Here is a 16102-nt window from a genome sequence, read left to right as displayed (position 1 = left end):
TCTTATTTTGTTTGGTGGGGTGTAAGCTTTTATGGGCTTTCTGTTTTGACTCGTGAAAGAGATAGAGAAGAAGAAGAAGAAGAGAGAGAAGCTGAGAGAGAAGCTGAAGAAGCCGAAAGAGTAGAAGAGGAGGAAAGAAAAAAAAAGGTATGATGAGGGTTTCGCAGCTGGCAAAGCTTCAACAAAGTGTTGCTCTAAAGCCGCTTAAGCAAAAGGGCTCGCAGATATTAAAATTATTTTTTAATTTGAATATTTATTTTCATTTTATATCAAAACAACATGTCCGACAACAAGCTCGTGAAAACACTCATGGATGCCGCCACCATTACAGGTCTCGCCGCCGGAATCGGCTGGGCTGCCAAAAAAGTTGTAAAAGAAAACTTCACATCCGACCCAAGCAGCAGTTTTATGAACTATGTAAAGTTCACAGCCGTCATGGCTGGCAGCGTTGCACTTAAACAGTATCTCGAGGACCAGAAAATTCTCCCCACCAATTAAAAAAAAGTTAATAATATATTAACAAAGTTCAAAAATGGCAAGCATCGCTATTATGGCTGGGGGAGCTATCTTAAACGCTGCGGCTTTCATTGGCGGCAACTACCTTGCTCGTGCTTTGGGTGGCGGAGATGACGCCGCTTTGAAAGAAAAAGAAAGACACGACAAAGCTCTCGAGGCTTACCAGGCAGCTTACGCGAAGTACTCTCGCGACCGCACGAAGCTTCTCGACTGGATCGAAACCAACAATGAGATCAAACAGCAAGCGAAACAAAACTTCACGAACACAGACTACGCTTTCAAACTCTACAACCAGGCACATCCTGACAAACAAATGATTCCTCCGAAAAAACCCAAGTTCTCTGATTTTTATCAGCCAAGTGAGCAGCAGAAACAAGGTGAACTGATGTTCGTTGGCGCTGGCGCGCTTGCACTTGGGTACGCTGCCTTTCGGTTTCTTTAAACGTTTCTTTTTTTTTTCTTGTATACGCATGGATGCAAAGATCTCGAAAGTCTACTATAGCCCCCAGGGCTACTGGAAGGGAATTGCAGCGATAAAAAAATTAGCCGAGGCTGCCAAGGTTTCCGAAGATGCCGCTAAAAAGTGGCTAGTTAAGCAAGCCCTTTGGCAGATCTACCTTCCGGCACCACGTGCAGCATCTTTGTTCGCTGCTATTGTTACTGTCTCTATTGAATTAATAAGGATACATTTTTATTTGGATAGCCTCTTTGACCATGCGTTTTGACCCTGATGGTCAAGATCAACTTCTTTCCCAATTAGAAGATGCCCCGTTGCGTTGGCGTGGTCTGGGACTACAGAGGTTTGTGTCCCAGCAAGCCTTATGTCTCTGTCGTGTTCTTTTATCTTTTCTTGCATCGATCTCCCTGTTTCAAGCTTCACTGACTGATTCCATTATCTATATTGATGTCAAGGGTGAAGTCTTATTTGGATAGTATCTTTGACCCTACGTGTGTTCCACTAAGGGTCGGGATCAATAACTATAAATAGTCTATATTTTGTTTATTTGAAGGAGAGTTGTGATCAAGGCAGTTGTAAACGCGTCAAGCAAATGATGGATACCTGGACTCTTCAAATGGGCTACCCAGTGTTGAACATCAAAGACAAAGGAAATGGGAAGTTTGAGGTGTCTCAGGAAAGGTTTCTTTATGACCGCGATGCAAATGTTACTTCAAAATACAAGAGCGATTTCAAGTAAGGATAGCTTATTGTTTCTTCAATTTTATATGATTCACGAAACACATGTCAAACTAAACAAATAGTCAGTATCTGTTGTAGATGAAACCCATAGAAATTCTTGAACTCGTATTTGTTAACACGAGATGACTTTTTCATAGCACCAGCAGTATTTCACGTTATAGATGTTGACGGACGAGAGCTGACGAGGTACACAATGTTCCGGATGTAAATAAAAGAAAACTTCGCAAAATGTTTGAATTATAACTGTACTTAAAGTTTTGTGCCGGGTATTAAGACAACAAAAAGAACATAGCGTTTGGCAACTGTGCTTTTTTGAAAACTAACCATGTGCACGCGAGTCACGAGTCACGTGAACACACATTCCTATCAATACAAATACACCTACCTAGACTATACTGTAGTTGTTTTCAATCCAGTCCGCTAATCGGCCTCAACAGTATCTTGTAAAAGAAAGAAAACAACGCAATTAGTACAGGACACAATCTACTGGAACCTAACTTTTTTCCATCTCAAAATTTGATGTGCAGTGTCAGTTGTTAAACAGCGGTTTGTTTTCTGAAGTTTTCAAGACAATAATATTTTAGAGACATAAACCATAACAATTTTTCCGGGTTTCTTGATGCAACTTTTGATAATGCTAACTTCCAATAACTTGACGTTTCCCGTTTTATTACACTTAGTTTTGTTTTTGCCTAGATATCCCAACCAAATTTTCTTCCTTAATCTTTATTCTGAACTGAAATTATTGTTAAACTTAGGTAATAATAACTCATATTTACCTTATCCATTTTTTACAGTTATAAGTGGGTTGTACCATTTACGTTCTTCACTGCTAACTCCGAACTTTCAGCAAGGCTTCTGGATATGACTTCAGGTAGGAAAATGATTTAAAATAGTATTAATAGAAAATCTCAGTTAAAGTAAATGCTGAAATTTGGTAGCCAAGAGCATTGGAGAGAGGTAAAAATCAAAGAGAAAGATGACTCCTATGCCTTTTTCCACAAATTTAATTGAAATTGATATTGATATTCCCATTTTGCTCTTTATGCATCGAGTCGAAATTGATTGGGATGGCAATGGCTGGATCAAAGGTAATGGAGGTGAAACAGGATTTTATAGAGTCAATTATGAACAAAAACAGTGGGATCAACTGAGAGACCAGTTGGAGAAAGACCATACAGTTAGTATCACTTCTTTCTTCCTTGGAAGAAAAAAAGCTCAGAACATTACATTTGCATTTAATTAGATACTATACCAGTCAAATAATGACTTTAATAAAGGTAAATGTTGAAAAATACACGGAGTAATATAAGTGAACCATCATAAATAATTCATGATCATTGTCATCATTATCACAATTATCATCATGATCTTCATCATCATTCAACGGAACTGAATTAATTAACACAAAACAGTAATCACCTTTAATGAGTTTGCTGGTTTTTATTGCAAATTCTAGTGAACAATCATTATTTTTACTGTTATTGAAACATTTTTATGTATTTGAAATAATTGACCGCGCCGGGCTGATAGCAGATGCTTTCAATCTAGCCAGGTAATGTTCTTTTCTTGCTTTTGTGCGTCAACCCTACTCTGTCTTCCTCCTCAATTTTATGGGTTGCCTACGGAAGTAGTCTTGTACATGTATTTTGTTTTTAAGAGGCCGTCTTTCTTAAAAAAAAACCCACTCAAATTCGCGTCAAAAAATAATTTTGTCTGAAACTCTGGCAACTGAAAGACTTTACCAAGGCTATAAAAACTTAACACATTTGGTTTGATTGAAAATGATTTTCAGGCCGCGTTAGGAGCCATCAAATTTTTTGCCCGATTGATATGAATTTGATATGAAAATTGTCGATGTTCGCGCATCGAACATCGACAATTTTCATATCAAATTGTTTAGAAACATTTCCAGTTTTCTTAGAAAGTAGCAACTTTCCCCTCGATTTATCTGGAAATGCGAAATCAAGGATCTAATGACCACTACTGATCGGCATCGAACGAAGGTTGAGAAATGGCCTTGATTTAGAAGCGAATATTTCAATTTCGGGACCTAGCTGATAACTCTACTCTACACAGTCAAAAAGTGTAGTCCTTTATCTGCTAAAATATGCAAAATCACATGTACGTTTTCAGTATTTCAAAAGTTATGACCGTTTCTGTAATCTGCAGCGGATTATTATTCCATAAAGGGAGTACTAATTTCTTTGAACGGAACGATATGCGTCATGATACATCATCTGCATGATTTACCGTAAAAAAAGGTATTTACTTTTTAAACTTTTTCCCACTGTATTAAGGTGGCTCGTACCAGTTTTCAGGTTTTTGACTGTGCGACGTTTGGAAGAAAATGGCCAAAAAATAATTAAAGATCGTAACAAAATTTTTGTATAATTAAATTACCCATTGTGTTGTTGTTCCAAAATACCAATAATTACGTCATCAGTGGTTACCATGGAAACGGTAGGCAATGATTTTTTGGACCCTTTTTCAGCTTCCAGTGCTTATATCTTGAAAACTAACTCGATGACCCCCATTTTTTTTCTCGTGATAACTTTAAGCATATGAAAAAGAAACTGTATAATTATTTTAAAAAAATTCTACGAAGCGGATTTTTTGCAAATGCAAAAAAGAGCAATTTGTAAGTAATTAAAAATTCCTTTCGTAGAATTTTTTTAGATTTTTTCTGGCGTTTCCTTTACATAAAAGGAAAATATTAGGGCAATAAAAAATAGGGGTCATCGGGTTAGTTTTCTTGCTAAAGCCTTCGCGAACTCAATAATTCCCACGCGCGTTTCCGCGCACTTTAAAATTTCGATTTTAAAAGTTTGGTATTTACTCATGCTCAGTTCTGACTACCGCTGATCTTTGCGGGCACATACGCGCGCAACACGCGTGGACTTCCCCTCGCTTTGTCTGCAAAACTTTTCGGCTCAGGATTTCATGGGATTTAGCCAGTTTCAGTTAGCGCCAGTTGTGCCTCTTAGGTCTTACTTTTTAGTATTTCTTTGTCTGAATCATCATGTGTTTGAAAGCGAACTCAAATAAGCTGAAACGAAAAAAGTGGAATTGAGTCACGATCTTCGACAAGATCGATCGTAGCACATGCGAATTTGCTTTTGTAACTCGAGCAGCGAGATCCGAAAACATTTTGACTGTCGAACATTAAGTTGACTTAAAATGTTCTTGTTGAAAAAACTTCAGTTGAACGCGGAATTTTTTCTTAAAATGAAGAAAAGCAACCTCGCACTCGGTCGCCATGTTTGTTTTCCTTTTCAAATCTCGCGCGTGACTCGTGGGCATGAAGGGTGACGCGCGCGCTAGTCACCAGACTTCCCACGCAAGAAAAATCGGTACGAGCCACCTTAAGTTAAATTTATCATTAAGTATCACCAATTAATACTTGGCTTCACACTAGAGCTTAAAGTATAGTCTAAGTGCACTTGGAACCTACTTCGAGTGTGAAGGGGTAAAACGTACTTACTTGAACTTTTCTTGGTGACCATGGAAACTTTCGTAGTTCAAAGAAGCCGAAGTACGCCGCCAAGTATGGTCTACACCACACTTGAGAACGCACTTGACCAATAGAAAATAGAAGCCAACTGAAAGCGCGCGCGTGCAGCGTTGTCACGATTCTGAAAAACAACTTGCCAGCTGAAATCAGAAGAAATTAAAAATGGACGGCTGGTGTTCGGAGGAGCAAGAGTCTTTTATGTAAGTTAACAAAGAAAGAAAAGAAAAGTCGATGTATATGGTTAAACTTATAATAAACTTATAATCCTATTTTAACTTCCTTTTTTTCAGAGACGGCTTTAACCATCGGTTTTCATTTCTACCACGAAATGCGGTTCTTCAAAACCAGCCACACATGCAGCCACTATTTCAACCTGGCCACTTCTTCGCGCCGCAACAAATACACTTTATCCTGCCGACTCCTTCACACAATGATTTCACAAGCGTGCAATCGTGTTTGTGATAATTATGCGTGACTGATTTTACCCCGCGAAAGATGATTGACAGCTTGTACCTCAAGTAATATACTTAGTCATCAAGTGTGAAGCCAGATTTTGTAAAATACGACTTAAGATTTTTAAGTGCACTTGATTCAAGTGCTGACTTGAAACTAACTTAGCTTCTAGTGTGAAGCCAAGTAATGTATCAAGTGCAAAAAGATACGACACTTAAATAGATTGACTTTTAAGTCAATCTATTTAGTAATTAAAATTACTTGTTACCAGTCGTGAACAACGTGAATGTGCTTAATTTTGTTGTCTAGAGGTGGATATATCAAGTACACTGTTCCGCTAAACATCACCAAGTATCTAGCAAAGGAGGATGAATATGTGCCCTGGGCAGCATTGGATGATAATGTTGATTCTATAGCCAGTATTCTGCCCCAGTCAAGCCCAGCTTATAAGTATTTAAAGGTTTGTATTACAAGGCGATTATTTCGCCTCTTTGATTTACTTTTGACACTTACTTGCCAAATATGGACTTCCATATTTATCTAGATAACTGCATGTCTTACAAGAAAGACAACGAGCAGCATATTAAAATGAATGCTTAGTGTAGAGGTCGTATTATAACGCATTCACAGTTGCTGCTGTTAGGGGGAGCAGGATAGCGCAGTGGTGAGAGCGCTCGCTTCCTACCAATGTGGCCCGAGTTCGATTGTCGGGCCCTGTGTCACATGTTGATTGAGTTTGTTGTTGGTTCTCGTCCTTGCTCCGAGGGTTCTCCTCCGTGTTCTCCGGTTTTTTCTCTCTCCACAAAAACCAGCAATTCTAAATTCCAATTCGATCGGGAATCCGAGGGCTACAGGTTTGTAAGTCGTAAGACAATTAAGTGCTACCCTCGTAGAGTAAAGACGATTAATTGATTATTTTTAATTGATTATTTTTTTTTATTGATATATTTTGTGCTTGTGTACATAGGTCTAAAATATTACGAACCACTTCAAATTGGAAAATGGCAACATATTTACGCAGTTCAGAACCTGTTAACTTTTTACACTACACATAAAGCCCGGCTGGTTGTTCCCTAATCCAGAGGGATATTCTGTCCTTTGTGCTTGTTTGCTAAAAGCAGTTTAAAAATAAGTTCAAAGTGTAGAATGGGGGTATATTTTTATTTTTAATTTATTTCAATCACTGACTGTCCCTCTTCTATGTGTCATTATTTTTTTCTGTATTGGTTAGAAATATCTCCAGTATCAAGCCAGGACTATGTATAGCAAACTTGGTTTCCGTGACGGCGGTGATCATCTTGAAGTGTGAGTTGTAGTCATCTGAATGTAGCCTAAAATGGCGGAAAAACTGGTCACTGGCAGGAGAAAACGGCGGAGCGCCAAGAGAAGGAAAGATTAAAATGGCACCTTCTACAAAAAAGGAAATTCGACGCTTAAAGACAAAAAGTAGCATTGGACTATCTATAAGAACCGTCATAATAAACAAAAAGCAAAAATTAATCAAGATGAAACATCAGCTATGCATTTAGCCTAAACCCCCGCGAAGTTCACGAATCACGCATCGGTTTTGTGTCAGTGACAAACCAATTGAATTGTTCAAAACGACTTTGTTGAAAACGCTTAACAGTCTCATATTCTGTCCTAGTCATTTGTACTTTTGAATTAATAATTTTCTCGACCCAAACTTAGAAGTTTTAAAGGCTCTACTAAGGGTAAAATAAAAGTTTGTTGATTTCTTAAACATGGATTTTTTAACAGTGATGGAGGAGAGGCTGGTTGGAAAGTGCTAATCGTGCTTTGAGAAAAAGAATTTAATCGAAGAAAAAACTATCCCTGGGTTATGGCGAATTATTCGTGGGTTAGCGCTCATCGACTTTCCAACTACCGGGGTTAGGTTTGTTACAGAAATTAAAAATTTTGTTTATTGTAGATATTTTTTGCTTGATCTCTTAGACCTAGCAAAATTGGAAAAAAAGCCTTCATATTTTTCTCTGTGGCCTCGAATTATACAGTAATAGCGTCTTCAACGTGCCTTGCAGATATAAGAGGACCTTAGTTCTCGACATAATGTGCAGTACAGGAGAAGCGTCCTGCCTAAGAAACGCATCCGCCTATTTTAATGCTTGGATGAAAGATCCCGAAAATTACCCGTAAGTATACACCAGGCATTGGCAAAAAATTATCTTGGGCATCACAAAGAAAAGACACCTACATGAAAGTCTATATTTTGCTCCTTTAACGTTTGCTTGGATGTCAAACGTTCGCTTAATTTAAGGCACTGCTACATAGAATTGAGTGCGAGTGACTTTGATTATCTTATTTCTACCAAGGTCCTTTCCGAATTTTTTATGAGTTCCATAAACGCGTTCCAAAATAAAATGGAGTTGCTTGAAATTTAAACGTCCACGCCATTTTTTTAAAAAGAGTTAGAAACCAAAAAAAAAGATAAAAAGCCCAGCAAGGTAGTGTTCTTAAAAGTTCCTGCGATAATAAACGATTACCACAGTTGCGCTTGTTGGATATAAGGTGCTTATCGTTGGTTTGTGTTTAGGTTTTGTTTAATCTATTTTAACAATACAGAGATTAAGCTTGACATTAGAGAGGTTAAGCATGACGTTTACGGCAAACGGCAAACGGTAAAAATGAAAATTTTGCCGTCTCTTTTCAGTTGTGTAAACAGTAGAGTGAAATTATTTTTATTTGCAATGAATAGTAGGAGAAAATATTCCATTTTTGTGTGCTTTATATACGGATTAGAAGAAAAGAACTCAAAATCAGAAGTTATCTTTGCCGTTTGCCGTCAGCCGTCTGCCGTTAACGTCATGCTTAACCTTTCTATTATTCGGCAAACGGCAAACGCGAGCTTGCCTTTCATTTTGCTACCTTTTTATCGAATTCTAAAATTAATCCCTCATAAAAATAGGGAAAAAATCCCACATTCACAACAAACAAAAAACGACTCATTTCCGCGTACGAACGCCAAACGGCAGACGGCAGAAGTTGAATTTCTGCCGTTCGCGGGAAAAATAAACGTCATGCTAAACCTCTCTAATGTAACCTTACCTGAAGTAAATGCCGTGTAAAAGTAAAGTTTTGACTGACTGACTGACTGACTGACTGACTGACTGACTGACTGACTGACTGACTGACTGACTGACTGACTGACTGACTGACTGACTGACGTTCGGATAGAATAATTGTTATTATTAAATAATAAATATCTACGGATGGAATTATTGTTAAATAACTATTCTATTTTTGCAGGGTTCCAGCTAACTTCCGTTCTTTGGTGTACTTTTATGGCATTAAAAATGGCGGTGTAAAGGAGTGGAATTTTGCTTTTGAGCAATTGAAGAAGACAACAGTAGCAAGTGAAAGGACACAGCTTCTGTATGGTTTGTCAGGTACCAGTGAGCCTTGGATATTGAGCAGGTGCATTTCTTATCCGTTTTTGTCATCTAATAACCTTGAAGGTTAACACTCAGGATTCAAAAGAGTTCTCAACAGGAGCCTTGAATAAAATTAATTTTATTATATGAACTGCAGTGCTTTACAAGAATTTCGAGTCCTGAGAAAAACCGTAATTGAACATATGATTAGTTTAGTGTGATGATATCGATATTGTTTGATACCATGTTTGACTGCGTATAGCCGTAACATCTTCGGATCCTTTGAAGTCTTCGGCATTCTTCGGTAATCTCCGGCAATCTTTGGAATGTTTCGAAAAAATTTTATAAAATCAACAAAGCAATACATGGTTGCTTGGAGATCTGAAATTATTTGCTCGTGTTTAACTCTCTCACTCGTTCGCTGCACTCACCGGTGAGATATCGAGTTGAACTCTCGAAGAGAATTTTCATATCTCCTCGCACCCATGTATTATTCTATATCTAACAAATTTTACATCTGAGATACTCACTTGCCTTGGAATCAAGAGTAAAGGAGATATTGGCACTGCATTCACAGGCATTAAATTGCTACATGATGCTATGCAATAATAAGTGTTGTAGATCTTGCTTCCATTGGTCACGCAGGGTGTTTTAGGAGAACGGCGTTTTACTCGCAAACGAAATCATCCCATGAAAACATTACGCGTTTGAGACACTTCTAAGATAATGGCTAATCTCGCGCGCATTTTCAAGTTTTATTTTAGTTTTTTTTTTTCTTCTGTAAATATTAACTGACAGTGATTTTAAATAAAAAGTAATACTACTTTAATGGTAGTTTAGTGGCCATTGGTGATCGTCGGTTCTTCATACCCATGTCTCTGGTTGTCTTTCTTCTTCCGTGTTTCTGGAATGAGAGATAAGCGCCGGCCTCATGCGCCACTTAGGCTCGAATACAGTAGCTGTATGTTAAGTTGAAGTACGTTAAATGGTGAATAGACGTTTCGGTTTGTTTTTAGATATTTGCAATATTCCACTGATCCAGACAAGATCAAGACACAAGATACCACCAGTGTGCTAAGAAACGTAGCTAACTACAGCCCTATTGGACGGCAGTTAACGTGGCAGTTTATCAAACTTAACTGGGACTTTATCCTGGCAAAGTAAGCTGTCAAATTATCTGGTATTATTACAATTAGTTTACAGTCGGAATGTCTTGAGAAAACGGATCTCTTATTTAACGTAATAATCTCAACTTGGAAAATGTGAAACTCATATCTCCATTCCTGAAAAGATTGTCTAAGTTAATCTATCTCGAAATGGAAAGCAAGGTAAATTTGAAAAAGGATATGAGGTACAATTTCGTTTATCGCGTTTTCATTTTCTCAAAACGTTACTGACAGTTAAAACTACAATGCTGCTTAAGGTTTGCTATTATCTTTATCCATATTCTTGAGTATTTTTTCATATCTTCAGATTTGGTGGAGGATTTTTCGCTATGAGACGTTTAATTCTCGGTGTGACAAGTGGATTTGCTACAGAATTTGAACTACAAGACGTAAGTATGGTATGCGGAAAGACACAACCTCCCATTCTAGGCCTCTCATAGCTGCCAAGTAAGTACAATCCTTGCTGCAACCTGAGCGGTTTTGACTGTCTCGAAAATGAACTTCACATTCTATGTTCCGAGGAAAGTAGTTGTCCTAGATAAAAGCATTATCTGCGTGACAGTTTGCTTTCGGCATTTCCTGTCTCGCTTACCTGAAAATCTAGTTACATATCCTTCTCTATCCAGGACGACTTTACTCTTATAAACATCAGGTTAAAAAATGTACAAATTGTCACATTACGCCATCGGCTCGTGCTCCCAGGGTGCCTCGGGAGCAAAAAATGGGGCTCGTTGATCCGCCAAGAATGTCTCCTAACGAGTCGAATTCTCGTGTTGTTAGAAAGAAGACGAAATCTCTCTCTTTCTTGTTTCAGCTGAAAACCTTTAATAAGCAGCACCATGCCGGTTCAGGAGCGCGGGCTCAACAACAAGCTGAAGAGCGAGTCATGGCAAACATTCAGTGGCGCAAAGACAACGAAGAGGATGTCGCGAATTGGCTTAAGGATTACTTGGAAGCTAATAACATACCACTTAACTAGACAAGGGTGTTTTTGATTATTTCAGGCGTTTACCAAATTCTCGAGTGCAAATGATTAAAAATTTCTTTGTAATTAGTAGTCGTCTACGTAGCTGTTTTTTTAAAAACTGATTTTCTCCGATTTGTTCGCGACGTTCAGTTTTAGGTCAACGTTAATTACAAAGCACAGTACAGTTTTTGTTTCTGCAAGCTGAGCGAAATTGCAGGCTAAAGATTTGAGCACCCGAAGGTATATTAAAATAAAGGACAGCCGACGTCCATTTTTTACTTTTATTGGAAAGCGAAGTACAATGCACTTATTTTGTGAAAGGTATAAGAGTGAGCGGCAATGACGAAAGAAATTGTTTTTAAACACCAACGTCCCTCACGTTAGGTCAACTTCAAGCGGTCGTGTATATTTTACGCTTTTTACGGTTAGTCAGTAAGACTTATAGACCAATGTTGGTAACAGGTATGGTAAATAGTGTTAGGAACCTCACTCCAACGCCCTTCCGGTTTGCTAAAACCTTAGTTTTTAATGCGCTTAGCCAGAAAGAATTTTGAATTTTAAATCCCTGTTAAGTATTGGCAATCCCATATCTTGTATACCTCCAGTGATGTCGGTGAATAAAAAATTACAGATAATCGGCTTTAGTTTCTCTTTTTTTATTGGAATTTTCCTTTCAATCCGGCACTTTGTAACGCTGTTAAAAATCCATTGTCGTTCCCAGACTTTGTGTTTAATTTACCTTGTTGTTGATTTGACGATTATCTTGTCTTTGTTATTTTATTGCAATTGAAATTCTCCAGGTGCGATATTAACAGGGACCTATGCTGTTAGAAGTTTACGTATTTTAAGGAGTTCATCAATCGGCTCCTGGAACCAGGCGACTCCTTACATTTTACATAAGAAGGCCGTTTCAGTAGCTTTTTTAAAGTGATTCCTAAACGCTGGTTTTTAAGAAGGAAGAAAAGTCAAAGAACACAAAAAAACAACCTCGGAACATGGTTAGATAGCCAACAATATTATACAATGACTGAGAGAATTCTCATTGGTCGAGAGCTATGGTCGACGGGAGTATAGACCATGAAAATACCGTAATTATTCGATTAAGCGCCCAACCTCGAATAAGCGCCCACCTCGAGTAAGCGCACACCCTGTAGGTAGGAAAAGTTAATAAGCGCCCAGCCTCGTATAAGCGTCCACCCCCACCCCCTAAGAAACTGAAGTGCACGAGAGGAGGACTACCAAGAGACAACCCCGAAGACAGAGTATTTTTCAGAAACTTTCAATGAACAGTTAAAATTCAGTTTGACACATCTTCACATCGAATATAAAATACACTATATATAATGACATGTCCTGTAACGCAACGTAAGGTGAATTTCGGAAACTTGAAAAATTGTCGCCACTTTTTCAAAATTAAAGTCCGGCAAGTTGTAAAATATTAACTGAAACATTTTGGGCAAAAATTTCCTACACATTCGACGGCTTCAAGTGCGCGTGACTTCGCGCTGATTTTCTATCTAATTCGCCGGAAAATTTTCGAGGTAATTTTATAAAACAAATTGTCCAAGTTTTTCCATGGTCTAAACTCTTATAGACCATAGAAATGACTGCGTTAAATTGTCAAAACTTTGCAGTAAAACCACTCGCCTATCGGTTCGTGATTGCACTTGAGATTTGAACATTATATGACGTCATTTCTGTGGTCTATTTAACAATTATTCCACAAGCACGCGTTGGATATGAGATGGTAGATATTACGCGCCTCGTTGGCTATAACAATATCATAACCAACAAGCACGAGTGGAATAATTGTTTTATTAAAAACGCCCAAAGAATTGCAATCTTTGAGCTCCCCAGCTGTTTTCGTTGGCGCGTATCGGCTACCATTTCTGTGGTCAATGGTATATGAGCTCATATACCATTGTCTGTCAATCAATCAAAACTTAGGAATTGCAATATACCATTGCTAGTTTTTAATAAAAGAGTGTAGACCATGAAGAAATGTGCTCGATTTGTTTAACATAATCCATTTGTCAGTCCTGATCAGAGTCGAACTCTGTGGTCTCGTGACCACGCACGCGACAAACTCATTTGAAGAAAAGTGCCTGTTCTTTGAATTCGATGTCTCCAGTGTAGTGGCAGAAGTGGCACTTTATCGCAAGTTATCTGTGACAGTTGAGCGCTGACAGAGTGATTAGTAATTCAAAAAGAAAGCAATGTCTAGCAAAGTCGAATTTCAAATGGAAAAGAGACCCTCCCTGGGGACGAATATTTGGATTGGATTATCGAATCAGCTGAAATCAAGATGAAGTTACATGTTACTTTAATAATTGTGTTTATTTTATTGATATAGTGAGCTTGAATATTGTAAAGCGTACATTTACTTTTTCATTATTTGCTTTTCCTTTTAAGAACAAGCCACCCAACCATTTTAGAAGTGGGAAGTGAGTGATTTTTAGAGGTGATAAAATTTCAACTTCATCATTAGTTCTTGATAGCAAAGTCGATCATATGACTGGGCTCGCTCTTACCTTTATACTGTAAACGCTTATGCATTAAATCTACCTATATTATCATGTTACAATTCCTTGGCTAGGTTTTTTTTCTTGGACTAAGTAGCTTCTCTCTTCTAAGCCATACAACACACATTCAGTAAAGCAGTTGGGCCTGGTAACTGACAACAGCGAACAAATCCAGCTACTGACGAGTGGAGGGCTTGAACCTGGGACCTCTGGATTAATAATTACACCAGCGCCTCACGTTGCCCTCTTTAAACTATAAACACGTGAGGTTAAATATCTGTCGGATATAAGTTTCTACGAGACATTGAATTCCAAAATGGCGTTTTTAACTTTTTTCCATCGTAACAGTGACATTTTGCTACTTTAGGTATATCGTCTACATTGTATTTAATACTCTCTTGTTGCAAGCCTCTTCTCTGGAATCATTTATCAGCGTTTAGCTGGATCACTAAAGTCAGGACTCTGTTCTTTTAGTTCTCCTTTCTTAGACAAAAACATTCTAAGCCAGTTTTCCAGGTCTTTCTCATTTCTCTCGATCCATGCTATGTTTGACTTCACAGTCTCAACCGCTTGTGACAGTGACTGACTGCTCAATCCAGACCCGGTATTATCTCGCTCTTTGACAAAATTTAGGAGCTGAAATAAAAACGAACGTGAGAGATGAGTGATTGTTTCCACGCTCATTTACATTCCACTTATAACTCAATTCTGCGAAGCTTATTTGATAATTATGGGATACATTTAAAGTCAACTAAAACAAATCGGAGTTAAAAACCAGTTTCTGAGGCACGCGAGCTGTAACACGAAGAGTCGCAGAGAGACGTATCGAAACAAGTGAACAATAATACAGTTAACGACAACTTGTGCCCCGTTCTTACATATTGATCATATCAGGTTTGATGTACTGAGCTTGGATTAGGGCTGAGATCAGCTAAACTGGATGAACTGCTCACCGAGTGACTCCCAAAACAAGCCGGTCGCATGTTAATCATATGGAATGCATTAAACAGAAAAAGATCAAAAGACTGCACAGTGCCAGAACTGAGGAGGTCCTTGGGAGCCCATATTCTCACCTGTTGCAGCTGAAATTCATTAGTAAAACCACCCGTCACAGATTCTAATACACTTCTGAGGATGTACAGTCCTTCGCCATACCTAGTGAATAAAGTACCCAAACACAAATTACATTACAAGTCCTGCAAAACTAGGCTGCCAACATTATTCTCAGTGGCGGATCTAGGGAAGGGGACCAGGGGGCCGCTCCCTATTATTGGTAAAAGACATTTTTTAATTACTCTTCCACTAAAATGTTGACCGTAAACCGCCGTGGCTCATTAAGAAGAAATAAACAAAATACATGTACACTAAAGCGTCAAATATAGTACCTCGTTTCTAATACATCCCAGTGCCTTAAGATAAAATCCCATGCCATTTGCCGCCCCACAGGGCTGTTCTGTGCGACTTTACTTATCACAAATGTGGCCTCAGATGATTTGATCTTTGTTGTGTCTAGTGAGAATTGAAGAAACCTGAAGAAATAGAGTAGAAAGAAAGTCATTTCATTCTTGTTTTGACGCTGAGCGAATCACTTCCACCAGAAAAAACATTTTTAATTCAGAATATTAGCAATAGTTGACGGATTTTAAACATTTGTTTCTTTCTCATATTCTGCTCCCTTGCAAACTGTGTGGGGAGTGGTTGCTATGCAGCCAATTAATTTAATTATTTGTATAGTCAACTTAGTTTAATTGGTGAGGCTGAAACACCCATAAGCTTTCCAGTTTCTTCTCTGTCTCCCCGCCATTTATTCTTGTAACTTATTTAAATTATTATATTGTATCCTTTCTTTGTAATGTCTTTGTGTGTGAAATAAATAAAAAATAAAATATCTTCTGAGCCTGAAGCTCATGTAAAAAACACTCGATAAAAAGTAAAATATTCAAAAATACATACAGGGGGGGGGGGGTGATCTATTAGTTACCCCCTCTTGCTCGGCCTACATTGCTCCCTTGCCCTCTCTTTCGACTAACTGGCTGACGAGCTGACTGACTGACTGACTGACTGACTGACTGACTGACTGACTGACTGACTGACTGACTGACTGACTGACTGACTGATTGACTGATTGACTGACTGACTGACTGACTGACTGACTGACTGACTGACTGACTGACTGACTGACTGACTGACTGACTGACTGACTGACTGACCGACTTACTGACTGACTGACTGACTGACTGACTGACTGACTGACTGACTGACCGACTTACTGACTGACTGACTGACTAACAGTAACAGTAACAGTAAATCTTTATTGTGCCTTACACTCCAAAGGGAGGTATTGGTCTAGTTACAATAAAGGTGTTATAGCAACTAT

General features: G+C 38.4%; 2 protein-coding genes across 2 annotated transcripts in view; one reads left to right on the top strand and one right to left on the bottom strand.

Moving 5' to 3' along the window:
- The first annotated feature begins 1509 nt into the window (after positions 1–1509).
- LOC144644950 (aminopeptidase N-like) lies at positions 1510–11303 on the top strand. The gene is made up of 11 exons (XM_078504536.1): positions 1510–1708; positions 2512–2588; positions 2770–2808; positions 3217–3269; positions 5991–6141; positions 6913–6986; positions 7721–7831; positions 8946–9113; positions 10087–10230; positions 10544–10625; positions 11051–11303. Exons 3-11 carry the CDS (start codon positions 2785–2787, stop codon positions 11213–11215), a joined length of 972 nt encoding a protein of 323 aa, XP_078360662.1. The 5' UTR covers positions 1510–1708; positions 2512–2588; positions 2770–2784; the 3' UTR covers positions 11216–11303.
- Positions 11304–13519: 2216 nt separating this feature from the next.
- The window catches only part of LOC144644931 (glutamyl aminopeptidase-like), a 28469-nt gene continuing 25886 nt past the window's right edge, over positions 13520–16102 (bottom strand). The window contains exons 19-21 of the mRNA XM_078504505.1: positions 15111–15254; positions 14799–14880; positions 13520–14361 (exon numbers count right to left, since the gene is read on the bottom strand). Of these exons, the coding sequence (XP_078360631.1) occupies positions 14155–14361; positions 14799–14880; positions 15111–15254 (433 nt within the window). The 3' untranslated portion in view covers positions 13520–14154. The remainder of the gene's footprint in view (positions 14362–14798; positions 14881–15110; positions 15255–16102) is intronic.

This window comes from Oculina patagonica, chromosome 2 (genome assembly GCF_052425735.1).
Source record: "Oculina patagonica isolate OP01 chromosome 2, crgOcupat, whole genome shotgun sequence".
Lineage (NCBI taxonomy): Eukaryota > Metazoa > Cnidaria > Anthozoa > Scleractinia > Oculinidae > Oculina > Oculina patagonica.
The sequence above is the reverse complement of the archived record's forward strand: the minus strand, read 5'-3'. Positions and strand labels throughout refer to the sequence as shown.